Source organism: Aythya fuligula, chromosome 11 (assembly GCF_009819795.1).
Source record: "Aythya fuligula isolate bAytFul2 chromosome 11, bAytFul2.pri, whole genome shotgun sequence".
NCBI classification, from domain to species: Eukaryota; Metazoa; Chordata; class Aves; order Anseriformes; family Anatidae; genus Aythya; species Aythya fuligula.
In genome coordinates this window covers 7,567,366-7,579,647 of record NC_045569.1, presented here as the reverse complement: position 1 = coordinate 7,579,647, position 12,282 = coordinate 7,567,366, and the positions used below count along the sequence as shown (strand labels likewise).

The following is a 12,282-nucleotide window of genomic DNA, read 5'->3' as shown; positions in this document are numbered from 1 at the left end:
TGCCTACGTGGAAGTATGGCTTTACAGAAAGTGTGCCCTTAAAATAATTTTAAATACTACTTGAGTGAAGTGGTGTGCGTTTGAGCATAGACAAGCTCATTGAATTAAGTTCAGAGTGTACCTCTGTAACTAAAATGAGATTAAAGCTTGCCTTCAAGTTTTAAATGGAATTTTACATTATAAGAGAGGAAACATTTTGGGGGTAATGAAAGGAAAATTTAGAAATCCCTTATGCGATAGGTGGATAAGAAAATGTATTGGAAAATACGGGCTGGCAAGTTTTTGTCCTGCTTACAGTGAAAAATAGTCAAGTATAACTCCTAAATATAACAAAAATTTACCATTATGTACAGCTGGACAGATAGGTAGACATCCATTTTTCCTCTGTGGGGTTTTCTGACCTGTGTTTTAAAAAGTTGCTGTCTTTAGGCACTCTGTCCTGGTATAAACAGAGATGGAATTACCTTGAGCTATTAGTTTTGTGTTCCTTGTGACAAACAGTTGAACAAGAATGTGCAGTCAATCAAAGCTTTTACTTAGTGCTAAAAAAAAGTTAGTTTTTTTTTTCTATCTAATATTCTATTCCTATTCACAAATTCCTTTTAGGTATAATGATAAAATTTGACTTAAGCTACTATATCTAAACATCTGTCAGTGCCTAATTGATAGCTTCTGTGATGCTTCTGGATTTTTTAATGGTTGTTGAAAACCTGCGCGTGCTTTGTTGGCTTTGCTCTGATACCATATCTCCTCATTTTCTGATCATTACCTCATTTTCCTCTGTTTACATTTAATTTTTAGAATTGATCCATTTATTTCATTAAATATATTTTACATCTTACTTTGCCTACATTATTTCCTGTACTTTCCTCCTGTCTCTCCCTCACTTGCTTTTTCCTGTGTCATTCTGATCTTTATTAAAGCTTCCCAACTTTTTGGTCGCCTAGTGATACTCCCCTGTATAATCTGGAGCCCTGTGAACCACTGCCTTTTGATGTTGCAAGATTTCGTGGGCTGACAGCTGCTGTGTTGCTGGACCTTACCTATCTGACTGGTATTCACGAGGATATGGGAAAACAAAGCACTAAGAGACATGAGAAAAAACACAGACATGAATCCGAAGACAAAGGGGAAGTGGACCAGAAAACGGAGGGGGATGGTGGATCAGATACGCGATTAGCACAAAGTGCTGATGATAACAAAGGACATAGTACTACAAGCTCGAAATCAGAAAATGAAATTGCTTCTTTTTCTCTAGAGCCATCAACGCTAGGTATGGAATCCCAGCACCAACCTGCTGAAGGAAGAAAAAAGAATCATGAGCATACTCCAAGAAATCATGATATAGTGCAGTCAGAAATCAGAGCAGTACAGCTATCTTACCTTTATCTTGGTGCTATGAAGTCACTTAGTGTTCTTCTTAGTTGTAGTAAATATGCTGAACTACTGTTAATTCCAAAAGTCCTGGCAGAAAATGGTCACAACTCTGATTGTGCTAGTTCTCCAGTTGTTCACGAAGATGTTGAAATGCGTGCTGCCTTGCAGTTCCTGATGCGACACATGGTGAAACGGGCAGTCATGCGCTCACCGATTAAAAGAGCTCTAGGACTGGCAGATTTAGAACGAGCACAAGCCATGATCTACAAATTAGTGGTTCATGGGCTGCTGGAGGATCAGTTTGGTGGCAGACTTAAGCAAGGTATGTTTTCAAAATTATGAAAGTACAGTGCTAAGTTATTTTTTACTCCTATTGAAATTATGTAGGAACAATGATGATATAAATGACATAACCTTGTAATTTTGTAGTGGCAGTACTTTGGTGAATGTTGATTGGACAGAGAAATTTTAGACACATACTACTTTGTAGATATAATGCAGATTTTTTTCTCAGTTCCTTATTTTCCTCAGTTCCTTATTTTAATAAAATGTGAGTGTGTATCAATCAAAAATGTAAGAGTTTCTAATTTTTCTTTGTGCTTTTAAAAAATGACTAGTTCTGTATATATTTGTCAGAAGGATTTCTCTATGGCACAATTATCACATTGTTCACTGCTGTTAAACATGATTGCTTGCAGTCATGTTAAAAAGTAATACTGAAAGCGTGTATGTTTATGCTGTAAGTAACCTCTGTTACTCTCTGAAAATCTTGAATCGTTTGTAGGGTTTGGGATTTTATTGTTTATTTGTTTGTTTTCCTGAGATATTTGGCATTGCAATAACAAGATGTTGAAGAGAGAATGCATACCATTTCTTCTGTTCATCTTAAAAATACGTATATTACAGGGAAACCATTTATATAAATTAATATAAACAAGGAATTTCTAAAATATTTTTTTTTAACTATCTAAAATATTAAAGCTAATTCCTGTACTGTTTGCTTCTTTACCATCTTATGGATTTCTTAGAAACCAACCAAAAAAAATCCTCCAAAGATCTGTTACTTAGGCTGGTAAGTTAAAAATAGCTTTATTAATTAAACAGCTAAGAGAATAAGAACAGTAGCTGTTAGAACAGTAAATATCATAAGATCTAACCAAATAAATGGCTTCTGTTATCATTCAGAAATATTTACTTACTGTTTACCTTGTATCAGTATGACAACAGCAAAAGACCAATTTATTTACTTAAGTCCATGAGTTATTGGAATAGGTATTTGTATTGTCTGCATTTCTGCACACCCCTTTCTTAGAGGAGAATTTTAAACGTTGATAGTTTTAAACCCTGATAGTCACAGATACTATTTTTCAATACTCAATTACATTAATGTCCATTTTCTGTTGCAGAAGTGGATCAGCAAGTAGAAGAAGGTGATCAGTCTCAGCAAGCCCAAACACCAGTTACAACCAGCCCTTCTGCTTCTAGCACAACATCTTTCATGAGCAGCTCTCTGGAGGATACCACCACTGCTACTACTCCAGTAACTGATACTGAAACTGTTCCAGCTTCAGAGTCACCTGGTGTTATGCCTCTCAGTCTTCTTAGGTAAAATATCTTTATTTTCAACAAATTTGATTTTGTGGGTGTAGGGAACTGATTTTGCATTTTAGGTATGTCTTCAGCTCTCCAAGGCTTTGAAAACGTTAACGTTTTTATTTGCTGTCAAGAACTGCCTCCTCAAAAGACAGAGTTCAATTTGTTGCTTTATTTGCAAGACATGTGTTTCTAGAAATAAAAAGCAGCTAAGCTTTTTATATATAGTTTACGTATATGTAACGTCTTAATTCTTCAGGACAGGAAAAAATACCTTTTTTCTATTGTTTTCCATTTCTGTTCAGTTTTCTGTTGTCTTCTTTAGTTTCCATTTTTATTTGATGTGGTTTAAAATAAAAGTCTGCAAAATTCTGTATTTTAATGAATCGTTCTTGGTTTTCAAACTAAAGTAGATCTTAGTTTGAAGGTAGCACTTCAATCCTGTTTGTTTCATCTTACACTGATACACTGAAATTGAAGTAAGATAAAGCTAGTTAACCTGCAGACGTTACTAGTGATATGGAAAGAAATCTGCTTTACATTGAATACAGTCCTGTTGTAAACTTATTACTTTTGTTGACGTGTCTGACCTCTTAGAGGCTTTGCAGATACAATTTGACAAAAGTCCTATCACCAGGACAGAGAAAGTATCTTAAAAGGAATGATTAGTTAGCCTGAGTTCAGAACAAAGCAAGGAAATGGGAAAAGAATTGCTTTTCTTTTATCTCCTAGGACAGCCATTGGTTTCTGAGGTATTTTTAGGTGCATACTTGAGAACTGAATTGTCCAGGCAAAATGTTAGCAATGAGCTGTTCCTACAGTGTTCCTCTACCATCTCCCTAAATGTACATGCTGCACCTTACCCCTACAAAACTCATTTTCTGTAAGGTGCACTTGGCAAGTCGTACTCTAATTTGATGCTTTTCTTTTAAGTGTCAGACCTTTTTCAGGGTAGATCTTTTTCATATAAATGTATTTTGTTTTTTATTATAGGCAGATGTTCTCTAGCTATCCTACTACAACTGTACTTCCAGCACGACGTGCTCAGACTCCTCCAATATCTTCTTTACCAACATCTCCTTCAGATGAAGTTGGAAGGCGGCAAAGTTTGACTTCTCCTGATTCCCAGTCTGCAAGGCCTGCAAACCGTACAGGTATAGTTGTAGTCAACATAAATAGAAATACGAACAGTTAGTTCACAACTGTTGAGTGAGAATCTCAAGGCCCTAAAGAACACAGTATTGTGATCCAGAGGAGATAGTAATAAGAATAAACATATAAATCCATATTTATATTTTATATTAAATGAATAGAAGAGACTGAGTTAAAGTATATTATTCAGGTTTTTATACACAACACTGAGAAACAAAGCCTGTACTTCATAATTCCTGACTGTTACAATTTATTATTCTTGTTCTTATATCCATGCTGTAAAGTTGGCTGTTTTTGATGTCACTGTTGCATAGCAACTTGTCTTTTCAGTTTCCCCTCATTTTTTGATGAGATGTCTTGCTTCTGGATCATAATACATTGTTTACAACAGTGTCAGTACATTTAATGTCTTTGTTGATCAGAAGAAATTGTGTTTTCTGTTAAACTTTTTGGGCAGTAGCTGAACTTTTTAGAGTCTCTCAAGAGACACTTTGCACAAAAGGATAGATGTAATCTGCAAAGAGATTTTCAGGTATATGTCTTCAGCTTATAAGAGGCCTCTTTCTGCCTCTTAAGAGGAATGTGTATTTGTGTGATCTCACGATATTTGTGGATCTTGATATTTCAGGCAAGGATAACTTATCTAGTCTACCTAAATGTAAATCAAATAGATAATTTGATAGAGTTTTAAAAGGAAATTTAAAAAGGTATTAGAAATACCTTAATACAAATAATCCTTTAAATATGGCACTCATAATATTTAATTAAACGTAGGCTGACATAATATATATGTTACCAGTAAGAATAAGCATAAGATTTCATTATAGTGTTAGAAACTAATAGAGACAAAAGTTGTTAAAGACAAGTTCCTTTATCTGAATTCCTTTATCTAAAGCTAACATATCTTTGCTAAACCAGAAGGTTTCCTACAGTGTAAGATAATAAAGATTTACACACTTTACATTCAGTATTTTCTGTCTTTTAAGCTTTGTCTGATCCAAGCAGCCGACTTTCAACATCCCCTCCTCCTCCTGCCATTGCTGTTCCGTTGTTAGAAATGGGGTTCTCCCTCAGGCAGATTGCAAAAGCCATGGAAGCCACAGGTAATCTATATCAATTTAAACGGAAAAATCAGATAAATATTCCATTGAAAAAAAGTGTGTTTCATACTTTTTTAAATTCTACAACTGTTTTTGGTTAAAATAAAAGATGGATTTTCACCATCAGTGACATAGTACAATTTCCAAGTATGATTTTCTTCTTTTCAGGTGCCAGAGGAGAAGCAGATGCACAGAATATCACAGTGCTGGCCATGTGGATGATAGAGCATCCTGGAAACGAAGATGATGAAGAGCCTCAGTCAGAAGTGACTGTAGATTCACGACATGGGACAATAGTCTCTGGAAGTGGTGGAAAATCTAGTGATCATTGTTATTTGCAGTCACCAGGTGATATCCCATCTGCTGATGCCACTGAAATGGAGGAAGGCTTTAGTGAAAGGTAAACTGTAGTTTTCTTCTAACAGCTTGAAATCTCTTGCTGAAACTGAAAGCCTCACATGTTCATTTCTGCTGACAGAAGGCTTTGAAATGACACTTCTGAATTTTGTTACAATGTTAGTATAGTCAAAGATGCAATTAAAATAGGTCTACACTATGCGTTTACTTTCCAGTACTGTTTATGCATAGAACTGGGGAAGAACACAATTGAACATCCTTCCTTCAGAAAAGGAGGATGTGTAAACAAAGGAAGGCATGTAGCTTACTTTTTACCAGGAAGACTAGTAATAATAAAGCAGAACTTCATTGGAGAGTCGTTTGTTCGTTCGTTTGTTTTTCCCCTTCAGTGTATTTGTGAACAGATATTTTCTTACATTTTTCTTTTTAAAGAAATTCTTGGTTTGTTCAGAAAGAATGAAACTGAATTCAGGTTTACATTCTTGGCCACCTTCACAACCTTAGATTTAAAGTCTGTATTAATCAAGGAAGAAAAAAACTGTTTATTGTTTTAATCCTAAAAACAGTAGTTACATTGTTAAGTAACACGTGCTAGGAATCATAGCAGCCTTTTATTAATAAGGACGGTGAGAATTGTTAACGTGCATTTTGAGAACACTTTTGCCACTTTTGCTGAGATTGCTCAATCTTAATGAGAAACACAATTATAGATTTCCTTAATTACATTGACCAAAGTAAACTGTCATTTCACAGAGAACTCATGGATTTCATGTGGGGAAAAATAAACCTACTAACAAGTGTTACCAAGTAACTTAAATTCTTTTTTTATTATTTATTTATTTTTTTATTTATTTTGTCAAAAAAATGTTGAGCAAAAGGGGAAATGACGGATGCAGGGACGGAAGTGTTTATTTCTTTAAAAAAGGAGAAGAAACTTAGGTCAGTTTATAGTTAACATAGCATAAAAACAAAGCTCTCCCAACATTTTTGCAGTGCTCAGCCACTTAAGAAACATTGCGGCATGTCACTTCTTAAAGTAAATATGGTCAAAAAAGACAGTAAATGTGCTGCAGTAGAAAAGAAAATGCTTGAATTCCAAAATTCTTTTTTTTCACTTTATGAAAGAAAGCAAAAACCAAATAAATACAAATAAATAGTATTTTTTCCATAGCTACTATATGTAGCTCTTTAAAACTTATTTTGATTTACCTGTTAATTCTACAAATTCTTTTAGCCCTGATAATATGGATCATGCAGATAATGCAGCTTCTGCAAGTGGACCTCCCTCTAGAAGTCGGTCAGCTGTAACAAGAAGACACAAATTAGATTTAGCTGCCAGAACATTGCTAGCACGTGCTGGTAAGTGTACTAAAAGACTTCCATGTTCTTTGCATATCCAATAAATGAAGAGGAGAGAGTTTGGTATCTAACGTGGAAGTTAAACAAGTCTCCTTTGCATATGTATATAAACGTATCTTTAGTTTAAGTGACATAGGTAGATTATGTTTATATGAGTTTAAAAACAAAGCAGAAAGAAGTTGAAAGTGTATTTATGTTTATAACGTGAAAAATAAAAGTACTGCTTTCCTTTTTTACTTGAGCGGGATTATACCGCTCTGTACAGGCCCATGGGAATCAGAATCGAAGAGGAGCGATATGTTTGCAGCCAGATCCAGGGGCTCTTTATGACTTCAACTTGGATGAGGAGTTGGAAATTGACCTTGATGATGAAGCAATGGAAGCTATGTTTGGTCAAGACCTGGCTAGCGATAATGATATTCTGGGAATGTGGATCCCAGAGGTATTGGATTGGCCTACCTGGGTGTGTGTGACTGCAGCGGGGGCTGCTTTAACTTACTGCTTTTTGCATGTTTGCATTTTGTAATTTAACATGCATAAGTTTATATACTGTTTGAAAATATCTTACTTAAAGCTAGTGATGCTGAAATCTTTGTTGTATTCCACAGCTTCACTTTTAGATTAAGAATGGTGCTCTCTTGGGTTTCCTGTTCTGCTCTATGTAAATAGTTTTTAATATATGCTATATGTAAATAGTTCTGAAAGATGGCAACAGAACTAGGGTAGTTGTTTTGATATTACTTAGAAATCAAGTAGGCATTTCAGGTTGTCTATGTATGGGATAACAAACATAGTTGTAAATGTATGATCTATTTAAAATAACAATACTAAAATAATAAATCAGCTCTGTAGCAACATAATTTACACAAATCAGTTTTTGCAATCTTAATTTAGTAATGTTGTGTATCAGACTCTAAGAAGGATATAGTGACAGTCTTCATTCAGTTGTTGGTTAGCCCACTCAAAGTACATTTGTTTTGAAGTAGAAATACGTGACCTGTAGTTTGTTAATCATTGTATTATCCATCTTAACTTGACAAGCAACCTACAAGACTAAACTTTAATCTCCTAATTATAATGTTACATGACTGCTGTGTAACATGAAGCAGGTTTCAGTATAGGCATGTATAATCTGCAGAGGGCTAGTTTCATTGGAGCATCTTGATGAAATTAAGTAGGATAGAGATGTAATTCTAGAAGAATGAACTCTAAATCCAGGCAACACCTCGGAATGTATTGACATAAATTATTACTGTTGCTCAGTAAAAGTAAAGGCTGATTGTCTGGAAACAATGAATTCTTTCTTTTTTACATCTAGTCTCAGTCAAGTTCTAAGAAGAAGAAAACTTAAATACAGTGTTAAATGTAAGCTAGCAAAGTTACATGTGAAAACTAATACTGGTCCTCTGATTTACATCCGAGTTTTTTTCCTGTTCTCAGATGATCTGCTCTTCATTGTGTCATAAATTGCCTATTTCTGCTTTACTTTTGTGCAAGTTAACCTTACAAGTACTGATCTATGTAATAGAAATGGGCAGGAACATCCACTTAACAATATTGGCATATTTTTGTATCTAATATGAAGGTAATTGTGCTCTACAACTAACATGAAAATCTGATTTTGCAGCATGTTTGTGAATCTGAAGACAGAGAAGAAGTAGTGGTTTGTGAACTGTGTGAATCGAGTGTTGTCAGCTTCAATCAACATATGAAAAGAAACCATCCAGGTTGCGGTCGCAGTGCAAATCGTCAGGGCTACCGTAGCAATGGTTCTTACGTAGATGGATGGTTTGGGGGTGAATGTGGAAGCGGAAATCCCTACTACTTATTGTGTGGCATCTGCAGAGAGAAGTACTTAGCCCTGAAGAGTAAATCTAAAACATCAGCTTCAGAAAGGTACAGAAATAAAAGAGTGGAATGGTGTGTGTGAAGAAAGAAAAGAATTTAAAAATGCTTACTAGTATATGGATTTTAAGACTTTGATGGAAGAAACTAAAATTTCTGTAACTGTTGTTCATAGTAATTTTAACTGAGGCTTGAAATCTTTATATTAACAAAGGCATATTTAGAAAAAAACCTGTCTTGATTTTTTTTAATGAAAAAAAAAGGAATTATTTCTTCAAATGTTGCCTATTCTTGTTGAAAAACTTGTTTTCAGTTTTGTCTGAAAATGCCAGTATTTTTATGGGCCTTTTCTACATTCATACTGGAAAATGCTTTCCCCCTCCACACACACTTTTTAGAAACTGTTTTATTCATTTCTCTGTCGCTAGTCATTTCCACAAATCATATATATATTGACCTAACAGTAAAGTAACCATACTGTAAACAGAATTTAAAACTGGTATGCATATTATGTAAAGTATTAGAGCCATTTAGACTCTGTCTTTGTTCTTTTTTCCATATAGGTACAAAGGCCAGGCTCCCGATTTAATAGGTAAACAAGACAGTGTCTATGAAGGTATGTTTTAAAGTTTTTGAATATACTGAATACTTTACACTTATAGAGTATTATTTTTCCATAAACAAAAATGCAAATAAATATGTAATGAAACTGTACTTGAAGATATACTTTTAAATCTTCATACTAGACTTATTTATTTATTTATTTAAGTTCAAATGGAAAACAATCAGTGACATTTTTCCCTTGTATTTCATCTAATGGCTAATATTCAGCTTTGTTTGATGAGGTGTTGTAAGTTGATGTTACATCCAGAATTGCACATGTAAAATTTTATATTGAAATTGATTTAATTAGCTGGCATTTTAGGAGAGGTTAATTATCATAAGTTAGAGTTTTGGAAGTCTGCCATTAGGCTTATTTTTACTCTTTCTACCTTTTTACTAGTCGAGAATGTCTTTCACAATTGAGCAGACTATTTCTAGTGACTCTGGTCATTCTTTGATTCTGGGCCTTTCTGTAGCTTGTATGATCACAGTTACATGAGTTGCCACATTTGTATATCTAAGAGTAAATGAGTGCTCTGGAAAGTAAGGGCAAGTTGTTTTCCAGCAGGTAAAAGGTGTTGAGATTAAATTGTATGGGGAGTGAGAGAGGGAGAGGTAACTAAATGTAAGTTGGCTTCTGTGTAAATGGCTGGGAAGTGAATGTACTAGTGGAGTACATAATTGAATTATAATTGAATTGAATGTTTGGTGGGGGAGGGAGGGGCTGGGAGCTGATGAGGAGGAAGGAAAAGCAAAAAACCTGCATGTACAAATATGACCTCAGAACTCGTGCATACTTTTTGATAAATATGAAGACAAGAAATTTCTAGTAGCTTTCTTTATTGTTTGGTCCTTTGGAATACGCACCTGTTGTCATGATTTAAAGCTCAACTGTATGTCCACACTTCTCAACGTATTCCAGGTTGTGGAGTTGTCTTGTGCTAGATACAATGATTTCTTGTTTCTTTGTTTTAAACAAATGGTTCTTGAGAGAATCTCCTATGAAAGTTCTCTACAGTAGAAATAAAGATCAGATTTAATGGAGATGGGAAAGGGGAGAGGGTTCTGATTCACTGTGTTGTGCCTATGGCAACGTCTAAAGATGGGAATTAAGACTACTAAATTGCAGATTGAATTCATGGTTTATATTCTTTATTTACTGATTTATATTTATATTTATTCATTAAAATTTATATTTATTTATATTTATATATTTATTTTATATATTATACTTAATTTATATTTATTAACATTTATTAAAATTGTTTACTACTTTCAGATTTTGTAACCAAGTTCAATTATATTTCTCCAATTGTAGAAGACTGGGATATGTTAGATGTAGATGAAGATGAAAAGCTGACAGGAGAAGAGGAGTTTGAATTACTGGCTGGACCTCTTGGGTTAAATGATCGACGTATTGTACCTGAACCTGTACAGTTCCCTGACAGTGACCCTCTGGGTGCATCAGTTGCAATGGTGACAGCCACGAACAGTATGGAAGAAACATTGATGCAAATAGGTAAATTTGATACTAGAATGAATATGTCCCCTTTAGTGTACTTTTATAGGAGTGATGCAGAAGTATTTTATCAGTCTTTACTGTTCCATGAAGAAACAGAGATTCTAAATTTTCCTTTTATTATAAGGGAGTTCTTGAGAAATGTGAGGCATTTTTATTGACAGAGGTCTTGAAACTTTGATTTACTAATAAAGTTGCGACCATATTTCTACAAGAAATGCCAGTAGCATGTTTTGCACAACTCAAAGATTCATGGATTTAAGTTGTGGTTTGCTATCCTACTGAAATGCAGGATCGATGTTTAACTTCATAGACCCTTCTAGTAGACAAAGGAAACAGAAGAATTATTTAACTTCAGTAATATCAATTTGTTGATTATCTAGCTTTGAAAATAAGTAGTAATTAAGTTATGTAGAATTTCAGGAGTGTATTTTCCACTTGCTATAGTTTTGTACATATGAGATGTTGAAAATTTAAGATTTTTTAAGCAAGTCTATGTCGAATTTCCTTCTGTGCTTATTACCATATGATAATGTTCTGGTTTTCTTGAACACTAACACAGATTGTTATTTCCAAGGCTGTCATGGCTCTATAGAAAAAAGTTCTTCTGGCAGAATAACCTTAGGAGAACAGGCAGCTGCCCTAGTAAATCCACACGACCGTGTTATGGCCCTAAGAAGAGTGACAGCTGCTGCACAAGTCCTCCTTGCAAGAACTATGGTTATGAGAGCGCTCTCACTTTTGTCTGTCAGGTTTGTGGCATCCTTGGCAACATTTTTGCCTTTTCATTTGGAATCAGTTATGAAATTATGCTTGATAAGGATGCAGTTTTAAGTTATTTGGGAAAGTTGATTCTCACTTTAAATACTTAAATCATACTGTTAAGAAAGCAGTTTTTGTTGATTTTGTTCTTTTGAGCCCTATCTTCAAACTTTATGAAAGAGACTTCTACACTGTATATAGAAGGCAGACTCCAGTAATATTAACCACTTGAAACATAATGATTCTGTGTTTGCTAGTTGGTTTTTGTTCAAGACAAGTATTAGAACATAAAGGGAAACATTACAGGAAAGAAGAGGTATTGCAGGAGTTAATGGGATATGAGGATTTAAATATGGGTTTTGTACAAGACTGTGCAGCTGTGAAGAAGTCACAGACATCTGACATATGCATATTGCCATAGCATAATTCTAAAAATGAATTATCCGTGTAACTTTGTTTGAGTGATTCCAGGTAAATACATGGCTTCTTGTTAGGGCAAGGCTGTAATAGTTTTTGTCTTCACTCTCAGCCTAAAAGAAAAGGAGTGGAGGGATCTGCAGCTTCATTTCTCTCTATTCTCCTTCCCTCTGAACATTAGCAATATCCAGCTAATCA

General features: G+C 34.5%; 1 protein-coding gene across 12 annotated transcripts in view; it reads left to right on the top strand.

Moving 5' to 3' along the window:
- The window catches only part of HERC1 (HECT and RLD domain containing E3 ubiquitin protein ligase family member 1), a 105,288-nt gene that overhangs the window by 67,014 nt on the left and 25,992 nt on the right, over positions 1-12,282 (top strand). For 8 of the 12 annotated variants that reach the window (XM_032195046.1, XM_032195047.1, XM_032195051.1 and 5 more), the window contains exons 38-48: positions 924-1,699; positions 2,784-2,982; positions 3,964-4,124; positions 5,109-5,225; positions 5,391-5,622; positions 6,814-6,938; positions 7,181-7,401; positions 8,566-8,834; positions 9,347-9,399; positions 10,666-10,905; positions 11,483-11,657. In XM_032195046.1, coding sequence (XP_032050937.1) covers positions 924-1,699; positions 2,784-2,982; positions 3,964-4,124; positions 5,109-5,225; positions 5,391-5,622; positions 6,814-6,938; positions 7,181-7,401; positions 8,566-8,834; positions 9,347-9,399; positions 10,666-10,905; positions 11,483-11,657 — 2,568 coding nt within the window. The remainder of the gene's footprint in view (positions 1-923; positions 1,700-2,783; positions 2,983-3,963; positions 4,125-5,108; positions 5,226-5,390; positions 5,623-6,813; positions 6,939-7,180; positions 7,402-8,565; positions 8,835-9,346; positions 9,400-10,665; positions 10,906-11,482; positions 11,658-12,282) is intronic. The other 4 variants (XM_032195055.1, XM_032195053.1, XM_032195052.1 and 1 more) reach the window with 2 other exon arrangements.